Source organism: Papilio machaon, chromosome Z (assembly GCF_912999745.1).
Source record: "Papilio machaon chromosome Z, ilPapMach1.1, whole genome shotgun sequence".
In the NCBI taxonomy this organism is placed as follows: Eukaryota; Metazoa; Arthropoda; class Insecta; order Lepidoptera; family Papilionidae; genus Papilio; species Papilio machaon.
Genome location: NC_060016.1, coordinates 8203322 through 8217510, shown reverse-complemented (window position 1 = coordinate 8217510; position 14189 = coordinate 8203322). Strand labels below are relative to the sequence as shown.

Sequence of the window (14189 nt, the reverse complement as noted above, 5' to 3'; positions counted from 1 at the left end):
GTTCTCCTATGGCAGGCTTCCTCTTTTTCATCACACGAGATATTTTTCGAGAAGTTCGGAAATAAAAAATGGCAACATTCACCAGTGCAGCTGCCACTCCCTGATTGGTCAAAATAAAACGCTGTCAAAATGACATTGTTGGTCATATTTTGCGACTGCCAAATATTGTCAAAGATCCTTGTCGAACTGATGTTCCCAGCAGTTCCAAGTAGTTCCAAACAGAAAGTTTGGGCTAGAGTTCGTTAATTCGTATAAAGTAAAGGAATGAAAAATGTAAGTAGACTAGGATAATGCAAAATTATTTTATTAAAAGCAAATTTACTAAAACACTACATATTGTAATAAATACGATAAAATAACGAATATTGAAGAAAAAATAAATTTCAAAATTGATTCTTTTGCAAACGATTTTTCACTGAGTTTTTATAAACGATTTCTGTGTCCTGTAAGGTTTAGTAAAATTTTTTGACTGATAGTATTCTATTTTTATCAGATATATTGTACTGATAAAGAATTTTTTTTAATTTCATTTTTTGAGTTTTTTAAAAACACCTTCTTTTTATACTTTTTCTAATGGACAACGCTCGTGAACGTATTCGTTTTGAAGTCGATGTTACCATTGGCTAGTTTTTGCTATTATTTCGCATAATACTAGTTTTATAATTTGAATTGTAATATTTAATGTGGGATTTACCGTATCATAATATTCTTTCGTGATTACTTTTTTTTTTACAAAGGTTTTGTATAATTAACATAGGAACTTTACCGGGTTATTGCTTAATAGGTATGACATAACTCGGCGAGGCTTAAAAAATAGCGACACAATTTTTTAATATTATTTTTAATATTAAGTAACTAACCTGCACTAAATATTTTACATAATATTTACTCCTTATAATGGTATATATATTGCATTTTGGTTTTTCTCTTAAACAGAAGTAATGGCCACATTTGACTAATTTCCTAAAATAGAGAAAAACAAATCTTTGATTGGTCGCGATTTCAGACAAAAACACACACAAAATTTCTAAAAATTTAATTATTTATGAAATATAAGCCCAATATAAATGTTAGCTCATCTTAAAACTTAATAATCGCACTTCTTAATAAAATTTAAACAATTTAAATGGCACGATCATAGTCGCGATTATCTTGACTAATCTTGACATTCAATATGGCGGCATGTCGTCAGTGCTATGCTGTGTCGTGGTGAGATTTGTTAATTTATTGGTCTTGTAGCTGTTCCTTGCTATTCGTCATCCGTTAAATTTTGCAAAAAAATATCGTTGAAGAATTTATATAATGCGGCTTGCTATTTAATTTATGTGTTTTAGTTAATTGAGTTGAGGGGTGGCGAACTTCGTTATAATTTCTGTAGACATCTAACTACATAGCATAAAACGAAGAGTAGTAATACTCCGACGCTTTATTATGTCGTACATATCCACTATGTTACGGTTATTTATGTATTTCAAGTGTAGTTGAATATCGGTAAAGTAGTCGCCAATTGCGGCCCTTGTTGGAAGGCGCTTTCGAGTTTTCTATTTCTCAACTTTTCATAGCCTATTGTAGATTTATAAGTATAGAGCGTTAGTCTTAAAATGCTTATCTTTTGATGTAGTTCCGATTTATAATATTTTAAAATAAAAAAAAAATTGCGTATTTTGTTTTTCTTATTTTATAGTTTCTTTTCATTTCATTTTTGCAATTATAATTCTGTATTATTATTGTTTGCAGCAAATCTTTATTCCAAATTTAAAGATGTAATAAATCAAAATTTTTTTACATCTAGGAATTCAAGCTTAACAAAATATCATCAGTGAAATAAGCACTGTGGCAGTGCTTCGATTCAGCAAGCATTGAAGACATCTGAGGATATAGTGTGACATGATCCTAACTAGTTTTATTCTTCAATGTTATTGGTGATAAATTGTGACTTTACAAGAATTCAATGGTGTTCTGAACTTAGAGAATTAGAAAGTGTGATTTGCTTTTTTTAAACATATATACCATTATTAGGAGTAACATCATACAATTACAAGTTTCTGTGATATATTGGTACATAAATACTGAGTTTTTCGACCTATATACAAAGAGAGCAATAAGAAGAAATGTCCGGTAATCCTCAGTGGAAAATGTTCCAGCCGTCAGATTCAAACTCCTCCCCCTTGCAGGATATTTTAGATCTTCAGCACCCCAATATGCAAAACAAACAAGTGTTCCGTACTGGTGAATATCTTATTTATTATATGTTATGCTTATATATTTTGATATTACTTCAACATTATTTATGTTTTATGTAATAACCATTTCTTTTTTTATTAACTACATCCAACAACTATTCCATCCAACCCATCTATGTAAACAAATTGCTACTTCAATCTTATAAGAATGTTTACTACTGTAAGACTTCTAATATTCAAGTTCTGTATGCTTTGTTTTATCATTCATCATAATTTCACCTTTCATACCTACCATTTTGTAAAGCATCATTAATTAAATATTTCTGGGACATATCCTGCAACACCAACAATCACATAATTGAGATATAGCAGAGATTATGGATTACCTTTTGGCATGGTACTGGCACACTCACTTTTAAAGTTCATATATGCTTTCATACTTGCCTTTTATAGGTATTCTTAATACTACCTTTGATATAAGTTAGTCTAAATTAACCTTTACCAGTACTGTTACTTTTGTATCATGAATTCCTGTTTCTTTTAACTTTTAATTTTTCACAATTCAAAATGCTCAAAGCACCAAATTTAATATTTGGCAAAATTCTTGTAACATTTTGTTAAAAAATTATGTTTGCAAAAAAGTGTGAGAGATACTGTAAAAACATAATATGTGAAGAACAAATTGATGTTATACAGTAAAAGTGTAGTTACATAAACATACTAATTTTGCTATTCCTATTATTCATACTTTAGATCTCCTCTGGGGATTTTTTTAAATTTGTAATGCAGCAAAATGATGCGAATATTAACAATTAATATAATTGCCAGAATAATAAATAATTTGTAAATTTGGTAATACAAATTTGCTTGCGAAAATTGCTTTTCACCATTGCGAATTTATTGAACATAAACATGAGCGAATGAAGTAGACAAAACATAACCTACGAAAATTTCGTAAAAAGTAGTGTATACAAGTTATTGTTATTTTAATTTAATTCAAAGTAATTTATTATCCCAATTTTGGTTAGATTTTATAAATTTTCTGTTTGCAGATGTTAAAACTTATGTTTTATCATTTCATATTTTATTGTTAATTATGTATATATTTGTATCCAACCAGTGGAACACTACATTACTAATTACAATTGGTTAAAAATATCAAAATTTCATATTTTAACATATTGAAATGACAAAAAACATAGTAAAATTTATTTATAAAAAACTAGCTTTCCAATATTTTTTTTTTTGATTTAAGATATGTCCAGTAAGTTATTTATAGTTTGTAATATTCATTATCACCCTGTTTAATTCACATATTTTTAGTATTCAGATAGAACTAGTACCTAGGTATTTATAATAATAGAGCTTGTAGATGAGGCTATAAGCTCCTAATAGTAACCTAAATCATGGTCATGTTTTTCTTTTATATTTGTAAGATAAATAGCATCATCAAAAGCATATTATCATTTTTTTATTACTTATAGCAAAGACACTGGTAAATGGTGGATCTAATTCATTTTTCTTTTCCTTTATTTCTATGTTCTACATTAAAACTACTTACCTACCACTAAATTACTAAAACTTTGTATATAAATTAACCACTTGAGTTATATATATTTATATTATTTCCCATAAATTTCCAACAAGTTCATTACCAAACAGACTGAAAAAATGTTTTATATGTTATTAACTTAGCTATAACATAAACATGGGAACCAAAAACAAAAAAAAAAATGATTGGACATATAAGAATAAGGCTAGTTATATGAAATTGTAATCCAGTAAAGGTCTTATTGACGTCGCTGTTTCTGCTTGTTGTCTGTTGCCAACTCTTAATTTAGATTAGTATTTATTAGTAGACATTTATAGACAAAGAAATTTAAGATAATGCTAATTAATATCAACTAATCTGTAAATTATTTTTTTAATACAGTTGCTCAAAAAGTGACGTATTGCATGGACGTATAGCGTTCGGGAAGTGGGCTATTACATACTCGTGCTTTTTCTTTACCTTTTCCAAACTCGTCCGTTCTCTTTCCCAACTCTCAAAATAATGTCTATTAATATGAAAATTATTTTTTATTTTCAATTAGGTTAGGTTTCATTTCATTTCATCGCATTAAATTTTATTTTTATTTCATGTCAATTAAAAAAATCCACTGAAGACTTGGCTGTATGAGCATAGTTCCTTTTGCCTACCCAGAATGGGTGAAGAAAATAAAATAAAATCTCTGCTTATATTCTTTTACGGTTGGCGCCATTTTCCAAAAGTATTCTTTTTATTCTTTTAAATTACTTCATTTTTTCGCGACTGTATTAAAAAAAAGTTGTTCAGTACACGTGCGGAACCGTCATTGCAAATTGTTCCGACATTTGTCGGAACTCTTTGCAATGATAGGCTTTCCGCACTCGTAATGAAATATTTATTTGCTTGGCACGTATCCTTCCCTTTAAGATTAGAACAATTAAGTTTTGTTAAAGCATGTAATATAATTTATTAATGCACATTTAAAATATTGATTTTTTGTCTAAAGGTACTTACAGCAGTGAGTATCCTAGCTCGCCTAGAGATAACTTTAACAATATGAACAAGTCAAGCGGTGGAAACCGATATCCCCTTAGTAACTATAACCTAGACGGCTGCCCAATGGGGGACTCTGCTGGTGCGTATTCATCAAGCTCCACCAATAATGCCTCATCCAATTATGATTCCATGAACTGCCCTTCGATAAGGGAAACTGGCATTATAGAGAAGCTACTGGTAAGTTTACATTTTTATAACATTACGACATAGGACACACGTTGATGTTGAATGTCATCATGTTGATTCATTCAGCAGGTATTGCTCATTTTTCTTCTTGTGTCACATAAAATTTTTAAGTATACATTTTACTATTTTAAAAGTAATAACTCGATTTCAGCATTCGTACGGGTTTATACAATGTTGCGAAAGACAGGCCCGTTTGTTCTTTCACTTCAGCCAATTCAGTGGCAATATTGAACACCTTAAAATTGGTGATCCAGTTGAATTTGTTATGAGCTATGACCGACGTACTGGAAAACCTATTGCCTCCACGGTCACAAAGATTGCTCCAGAAGTGGTATGGTTGAAACAGATTTTTTTTGTAAATTTTTAATTTTAAAATTAAGTACTTATTATTATTTTGATATTGAAGGTGTTGAGTGAAGCTCGAGTAACAGGTACAGTTACAACTGAAGTGAAAGGTGAAGGCTCTGGTGATAATACTGGACGCATTTCATATGAGAACAGAGGTGAATGCTTCTTCTTGCCCTACACAAAAGATGATGTAGAAGGTAATGTAACTCTACACACTGGTGATGCTGTTAGCTTTCAGATTGCAACCAATCAGAGGTAAGTTTAAAACATTATAGTAACTTACATTGTATGAACAATATTATTTTAATCACTTTTTTCTATTTTAGGGGGACATTGGGCGCTTGTCATGTAAGGTTTGAAAATCCTGTGCACCCTGTTAAATATCATGGTGTAATATGTTCGATGAAAGAAAATTTCGGTTTTATTGAACGGGCTGATGTTGTAAAGGAGATTTTCTTTCATTATTCAGAGGCAAAGACCAAAGAAGAGTTGCTGTTAGGGGATGATGTTGAATTTATCATTCAAACTAGAAATGTAAGGGTTAAAAATGAATTAATAATTTTTTCAATAATCTTGTTTTTATAATTTATATTAATTTTTTATCCAAATAGGGTAAAGAAGTTGCATGCAATATAACAAAACTGCCAAGTGGTTCAGTGGTATTTGAAGATGTTGGTCCAGAAATTAAGAAGGGTCAAGTATTAAAACCTCTCGAGCGTGGAAGCATGAGTCGCGCGCAACAAAATGACCCTCTACCCGGAAGAATTAGATATCGTGCGGAGGACCATTCCGAAGTAGAGGTAATTATTGTTTTTTTTAGTTTAAACACGTTGAGTGCCACTAACTGTACTAGCACTGATTATGAACTTATGTAACAGGTTCCGTTTGGGGATAAAGATCAAATTGGGGAGTTTACACTGCGCCACGGTGACTGGGTTCAGTTTCAAGTTGCCATCGACAGGAGGGACCAACTTAAACGTGCAACGAATATAACATTACTTGAAGAATCGTTCAATGTATCTGGTGAAAGGTGAGACAAAAATCAATGTAAAGTTTTTGTCATAGCAAATATGTGTTAATAAGGATGACTTTTAAAAAATATGTTTTGTATATAGACGTGAACAAGGACTCGTCAGTTCTCTAAGGGATGGATTCGGTTTTATTCGTTGTGTGGAAAGGGAACAAACAATGCTTTTTTATTTTACTGAAGTTCTCCGCCTTGGACAGGAACTTAGTGTTGGAGATGAGGTAAGATTACTTTTTGAACAAAACTTATTTTTTTAAATGTGCAAATATCCATATTGATTTTTTATATCTTTATATTTTTGTTCAGGTTGAATTTACTGTTGATCCTGTGTCCACCTTCTCTAATATGAACACTCGTCAAACTGCTATACGTATTAAGCATTTGTCTCCGGGGTCTGTTAATTTTGAATGTTTAGTTGAGCGTGGCATTCGTGGTGTTGTCACAAAGGAGGCACAATTGCTTACCTCATCTTCGAGCCCCAATAGAAAATCGTCCATCGTATGTATTTTTTATACAAGTATAAGTCATTTCAAATATTTTGGTGGCTCAAGGTGAGCTTCTCCTGCTACACCTAATTTATATTAAATTATACATTATGTTCTCCGCAGCGACTTGTACGATGTACCGAGCCACCAAGATATATGACAATTTCTATACTTAATTTTGTAGGAAATAAGGATAATAAATTTTATTGTGTTTAAATACAGGACTATAATGGCCTTATTACTGCACAAATCAATGGAGTTAAGAAAACTTTGCCTTACACTGCCAAAAAATGTGAATCTAAGATGTTGCCTCGTAATGGGGATAAAGTTATTTTTGATCTTTATCAGGTATATACTTATTTTATTTCATTATTTTAACATCTGTTAAAATGCTATACATTTTATAAAGTAGACATTTAATTTTACAGATTAAGACAAATTCTTAAGAAACATCTAATATATTCTATGCTTAGCTAACTATTTTTAATATTGAATTGCCAATTTTTATTTTTTAATCCAAAAAAGGGTTCCAACGTTGCACTCTTTATAAATTAAAATATTAGGCTAAAACATAGATTCTAATTTAAATTCTAAAACATAAAATTCACTTACAGATAAAAAGAACTAAAGAGTTGATTGCAATGGCTGTTCAAACTCAGCATAGCCTTACAAATGGTAGCGTCAGTGCAAGTAGCCGTCCTATTATGAGAGGCTTTATTGCTGCTCTTAAAGATGGGTTTGGTTTTATTGAAACAGCCGATCATACCAAGGAAGTTTTCTTCCATTTCAGGTATGTACTCTATGATTTATTATTTAAAAGTAAAACAATATATTATTCTTTAGAAATAACTAGCTTTTACCCGCGACTCCGTCCGCGCGGAATAAAAAAAAAAAAGAAAACCGGGTAAAAATTATCCTATGTCCTATTCCTGGTTCTAAGCTACCTGCCCACCAATTTTCAGTCAAATCGATTTAGCCGTTCTTGAGATATAAATAGTGTAACTAACACAACTTTCTTTTATATATATAGATATAGATTGTATACTCCACAGAGTTGCAGTATCCAAACATTGTTATGTGTTGTAAAAAAACACATTATCATCCTAAAAGAAACCCTTAAAAGTTTCATACTATCTGATGAATAGTCTATGAACATGTAGCAACTATTTATAAATTATAAATGGTTGTTATTGTTTAAAAATGTATTTATACCGTTTTATCGTAAACACTTTTTTTCCACGTTTGTTTACGTTTGAGTTCGATGTGTAACCTTCAAGAAGTCTCCATATTTATGAACTGAATTCAGTGAATATCAAATTTACATGACACAAGGTTGTTCGTGTATCGATTTGTGTTCCGACATGATGTTTGAGAATTCATTTAAAAAAAAAAAAATATTTTTTTTTAATATGTCCTTTACGTTTTATTATTCACATTTGTTTGGGGATAAGTCTGGAGAGTTTGTTTAAAAAATACTTTTTTTTATCACTTCTATCTTTGGGTTTGTTATGTCTAGATTAAAATATATTGCTATGCGTATAACAAAGTGAATTAAACTTTGAAATATACACATCTATCCAGTCAGTTGAATTGTTTCACGGAAAGTAAAATTTATATTTTTTCTCTTCAACGCATAAGTTGCGATTACCAGCTAATTAGTAATAAAGCTAAATTAACAATCCTAAAGTGTTTGTAACAGATTTATTTTCATATGTAAAGAGTCCAAAAGAGTGAATGCAAAATGAAAAATCGTTACAGACGAGACGGCATGCAAAATAAAAACGTCGTGAGTTAGGCGCGGAACGGGCGTAGGAACGAAAAGGGAAGAGGAGGGTCATTAGAGTCAACATTGAACATGGACTCTCCGCGTATAAACTTACATGCAATGAAATCTCTGCCCTATAAAATAATGAACTCTACGCGGTCGTGTTAAGGTTTAAAAAACTTTTAAATCGTGTACATAAAGTACGCACACGATAAAACGCAGTCTGATTGCATGTCGATTATTTTGTTCGCTTTCCCTACGGTGAATTTAATAGCAGACATTTTTTTTTTACGATATATGACATCATTGCCAATTTTGGAATTAAATGCTCCGAATTTGGATTTATTTTTAATTTAATTTGTTGTGTTATCAGTTTTAATACTTTTGTCGCATTCAGTACAACATTGTATATCAAGACTAATTATATTGAGCTTCTTTTGTACTTATCAGTGCTGAGAATTGAGTAAATAGGTATTTATAGCCAGTGTCGGTGTCGTATAACTGAGCCAATGCAGATTGTCAATTGAATAAAAGGACTGTCCTCTTATTCAATTCAAGAGTTTGCTGAACGGTACAATGCAAATTCAATAGTGACTTGCATAACTTCCTTCTTTATAAAATATATTTTTAACTTGCATAATTTGCATTTCGTTCATTTCAATGAAATAGCAGTCGTAATGTGTTAAATGGAAATATTTAATTCTATCATCCAGTACACATAAATTAAACATGATGGCGGTTCGAAATACCGCATGAGTCGCTGCGCAGAAAACAATATTAGGCCGTAAAGACATAAAGAGGGAGATGCGCGTTGCTCAGCGTGCATATGACCTTGAGCCGGACAAAATATTTACACGCATATTATACTAATATAAGAGGAAAGATTTGATTGTTTGTTTGTTTGCATTGAATAGGTTCCGTAACTGCTAAATTAATTTGAATAGTTGTTTCATTGTTTGGTGACATAGGCTATATTTCGTACTAGGTTTTGTTCTACAGTTCTAAATTGTTAATTTTACAGTAATTTGGAGGGCAATCCTGATAACTTGGAATTGGGTACAGAGGTGGAGTATTCTTTGGGTCGTGTGAACGGATCAGGGGGTGGGTGTGCTAGCGCTGAATTTGTGCGAGTTTTGCCGAAAGGGTCTGTGCCGATCGCTGAGCCACTCGAGCCGACTATTAATGGCACAGTGACCAGGACCCTCCGTGCCCTTAACCCTGATCAGGCCCATTATTCTGGTAAGTGAGACAGAGCAGAACTTCTATGGCAACAGTATTGTTCTGTTTTGGCGTGTAAAGCAATAGCAGTGCATCACTGTTTACAACTTTGCGTCACTCTTCTGCTATTGTGTGAAACAAGCATAAAAGTAGTGGTTTTTAGAAAAAAATAGATTTCGGAATACTAAGCAAAGTATTGATTTCAAAATACTAATAAAACCTTGAAAGTATATAAGAATTATTAGGTCAACTTTTTTTAAATAAATGTTTTGTATTATATTTTTAGGTGTGATTCAAATTGAAGGAGGTATGACATACGAGTTTGGTATAATGGGTTTGGCGTGCAAGAGGGAAATCCTGCAAGTTGGTGATCCTGTAACTTTCCAAATAGACAAGGAGAATAGAGCAACTAACATCGTGCCTATCAGGAAGAAACGGCGCGCCATTGTTGATGCTGTCAAAGGTATTTAATAGATTCTTTATTCTTTGTGAAAAGAAGACAAAACAACCATTATTATAAAAAAAATATATATTTAAATTATGGTTTGCCAAAGATTACAATTATTGATTTTTGACATTTTATTGTAACCGTTAACTTCTATTATAGTTTTATTAGAGATAATATTTCAATGGCAGTTGTCGGGTTACGATTTGTTTTGACAATTTTCAGGTGGATTTGGTTTCTTGTGCGTGGAGTCTGAGGAGAACCGTCGTCTGTTCTTCCATATGTCGGAAGTTCGTGGAAATCCCGCGGATCTGCAGCCCGGAGACACGGTCGAATTCGTTATGCTCACCAACCAAAGGAATGGCAAATGCTCCGCTTGTAATGTCGTTAAGATCAGGCGAGTTACTTGTTTATTATACAAAATAGCAGTGTTTTGTAACCTTCGTATTACATATCGTTGTTGTCTATTTTTAATGAAAGCTTAAATTTAAAAAAAAAAAAAATTAGATAACGCGTAAATTACGCTAAAACTCTTTGAATAAATAAATAATGATAAATGTGTACGTATCAAAGGTCATTTTGAGCTAAATATAATATAAGCATTTGATACTTCATCAAAATCCATACTTAAACTTGTAATGGCGGGCATAAAATATATTTTTTTTAAGTTCGATTATCGCAAACACTAAGGATGTTACATAATAATCGAAAAGCATGGATATTTCATAACAATTGAATAAGATTCACATATGTTGAAAGTTCGAATCGATTCATCCATTTTAATCGATATCTTAGGCAGTTCACTTCACTATGAAACCGAAATTGATGTATGTCAAAAGTGGCCTATTAAATTAACTCACATATAGTAATGTTTACGTGTTTGTGTATATTTATGTATTTATATAATTGTACAAAGCAGTAAGACTGTGAAGCGCGGGGATCGTTCGGAGCGTCCTCTGGCGCGGCTGCGTACTGCCTCCTCGGAGGAAGGTGCGCCGCGTGTAGTGGTCACACGAAACCCACGCGGACCAGATGGCAGCCGCGGCTTTCGACCTCGCAGACCCATCGCAGGTGGATTACTTAAAACTCTCATACCTCTATCTCTCAATATCTCTTTCTTTCTCTTTCTCTTTCTCTCTTTCTGTACTATTTTTACTTAAAACTAAAAAAATACAAATCAAAAACTAATAGCATAAAGAAACCATAGCTAGAGGGATTTCTTTTTTAAATTTTTTGCCGTTTTTATGTCTTTAAAATGATTAATGTCTCGTTTCCTTTTTTTATCTTTTACTAGCTGTCGCCCGCGACTCCGTCCGCGCGGAATAAAAAATAGAAAACGGGGTAAAAATTATCCTATGTCCGTTTCCTGGTTCTAAGCTACCTGCCCACCAATTTTCAGTCAAATCGATTCAGCCGTTCTTGAGTTATAAATAGTGTAACTAACACCACTTTCTTTTATATATATAGTTATAGATTTAATATAAATATATAAGAAATTTTAAATATAGTGAATGTGTGTTTATTTCAGAGCAATTGATTGAGTGGCTGCAGAATGTGAAGCTGTGAAAACTTCACCACTGCTATGTATACAACGGCATAGGGTTATACATCCTAGGTTTGATTATAAAATTCAAAGTTTTTATTGTATTCACAAGAGACTGACTGATTCTCTTTCCTATAGCGGCATTTAGAAAATTGTTTTTGTTATTTATACAACTCGATAGAGGAAATAATTTTCAAATTGAAAAAAAGATGCCTTTTCAGAACAGTCATGTAAGCAATTAGAACTGTTGCCTTCAGCCCAATGCAATTTACATCGATTAATAAGGACTTCACCGTATATAGCTTTATAATTGACGAGCAAAAACATATCAAATTTATTAAAATGTTTTATTTGCTTATATAGGATTTTCATTTACGTGAGAGGTTCTTTTTCGCATAAATACGTTGTTCAAAATTCCGTTTAATAATACCTTAGCAAATTTATTTGCCAAGTTGGAATCCTAATGGTCACAACAAAGACACGTAACAGTTGAAGTATGAAGCAAAAACATTTAATTATATAATAATATGCATGCTCTAGCACAAAACGAATCCCGCTTTTAAATGATCTAAGTTATAAAACATGTGTAAATACAATGTAGTCAGTAAGTATAACACTATTTGGAAGCTAGTTATTTGTTTGAATTTTAAATTACATTGCAATTACTAAATTGTAAATCTTTTTATTTAATTAATATTTTACAATAACTAGTTTACAATTTTAATATTTGGATCTCTTGTTATTGAATTATTCTGTGATTATTATATGAAATTTCATTGTGTTTGTTATTTTAAATGTCTCGATGTGCAATTTTTGTTTTTTTTTTGTTTAAATTTATAGTTCATAACCGACCTAGTCCACTGTACACGTGTGAAATGCGTTTTATCTGCTTCAACTTTTATGTGTCTGCAGATGTAATGCTTCCGTACTGTTACTTTACGTGTCGAACAAATAATATGTAGATGTTAACACATTTCTTTATGAATATGAGTAAAAGCATTTATATAATATGCTATGAACTGCATTGGAACCAAAGACTGAAAAAAAAATATTTATTACAATAATACTATTGGTGTTAGATTACTTTAACTATATGTTGATATACATTAATATGACGAGGCCATAGATATTGTAAAGATTATTTGCTGTAACATTGATGAGTTGACAATACCGTTTTCTAAATGTATTTATAATCAATTTGTTATGCTTAAGTTATAGACGGCTGAAAGGTACTTTGATAATTGAAAAAAAAAACAAAAATAAGTTGGTACAATATATAATTATAAGGCTGAAAGGTTTGAACTGTGAGAATTTTGACTGTGAGTCGAAGTTTTTTTTTTTACTTTACTGTTGTGACTTGTGTCGAAGAGGCCTTATATCAAGAATAGCGTCCCGCAAACAACAACTTGCATTCTACCTTGATGTAACCTTGTTTTTTTTTTAATATTTATTTCTGTTGAATGCCCAATTTATATTACATTTATACGTACAACCGAAATTAAGGAGCCACATATATCGTCTCCTTAAAAAAAAAAAAAAAAAACATTTTTTAAAAAATTACAAAAAATCTCTTAGTTTTTCTATTCAATTAAATATTTCTCTTTAACATTCGATGGTATTTATAAAGAAATTATTTTAGTAACATTTGGGCTTGCTTCGAATTCCTTTCTTTCGGTTGTTTGACAAATCCTTGTGATATTGACAATTCCTGCATTGGATGAATTAATAAAATATGATTATTTCCAAAGATAAGTAAAAAAAAAAGAGGAATTTTGAACAAACGTTGATTAATATATAATATGCTTGTACGCTTTAAAACTGCATGTTATTATTTGCTAAAACTCATTTACATATTTAACCGTTTATAGTGATAGTGTTAACTTATATAATAATCTGGATATTGATGTTGTAGTGTATTACATAAGTACCCCGGATCGTTTCGGGTATAGGTATCATATACTAGTCTTAAAAAAACTTACGCTCGCCGACAAACGTATAAACAGTCGTGCGTAAGATAAATGCTAGTGAACGAACATATAATCTTTATCAATAAACCTTTGTAAAGGTGTTGGATGCACGAATTTCTTTTTTGTCTTAAGTCAAACATTTTACTTCCTATTCTATTTAACCAAAAAAAATTTTTTTATATGGTTTTTTTTATACTTTATAAATTCAAAGGTTAACAGGATGAATATAAAGGAAAAGGTTTTTTTTTATTTATTCTGATTTGATTGTTTTGTGAAGAAATATAATTTTTTATGATTCTAATTACGTTTAATATTTAAATAGGCGTACATCCTTACAATGTACTTGTGGAAGCTTAGCCAGAATTTTCATAATTGTTTTAAATTTGACATTATACGATTTGATTTTTAAATTTTATTTGTTTATTAAATTATAATCTT

At 31.1% G+C, this 14189-nt stretch overlaps 1 protein-coding gene across 1 annotated transcript; it reads left to right on the top strand.

The window, feature by feature from the left end:
* The first annotated feature begins 1097 nt into the window (after positions 1-1097).
* LOC106717279 (cold shock domain-containing protein E1) lies at positions 1098-12406 on the top strand. Its single transcript, XM_014511091.2, has 17 exons — positions 1098-1209; positions 1793-2229; positions 4718-4944; positions 5105-5284; positions 5360-5556; positions 5628-5835; positions 5913-6101; positions 6180-6331; positions 6417-6549; positions 6635-6826; positions 7036-7161; positions 7428-7603; positions 9600-9817; positions 10083-10259; positions 10467-10638; positions 11161-11312; positions 11770-12406. The coding sequence occupies exons 2-17, from the start codon at positions 2112-2114 to the stop codon at positions 11805-11807; spliced, it is 2655 nt and encodes an 884-aa protein (XP_014366577.1). The 5' UTR covers positions 1098-1209; positions 1793-2111; the 3' UTR covers positions 11808-12406.
* The last annotated feature ends 1783 nt before the right edge of the window (positions 12407-14189 follow it).

Coding starts and splice junctions, on each gene's coding strand:
- LOC106717279 (XM_014511091.2), top strand. CDS start 2,112: ATGTCCGGTAATCCTCAGTGGAAAATGTTCCAGCCGTCAGATTCAAAC. Junction 6,102..6,179: donor AGGACCATTCCGAAGTAGAG/GTAATTATTGTT, acceptor CTTATGTAACAG/GTTCCGTTTGGGGATAAAGA. Junction 9,818..10,082: donor TGATCAGGCCCATTATTCTG/GTAAGTGAGACA, acceptor TTATATTTTTAG/GTGTGATTCAAATTGAAGGA.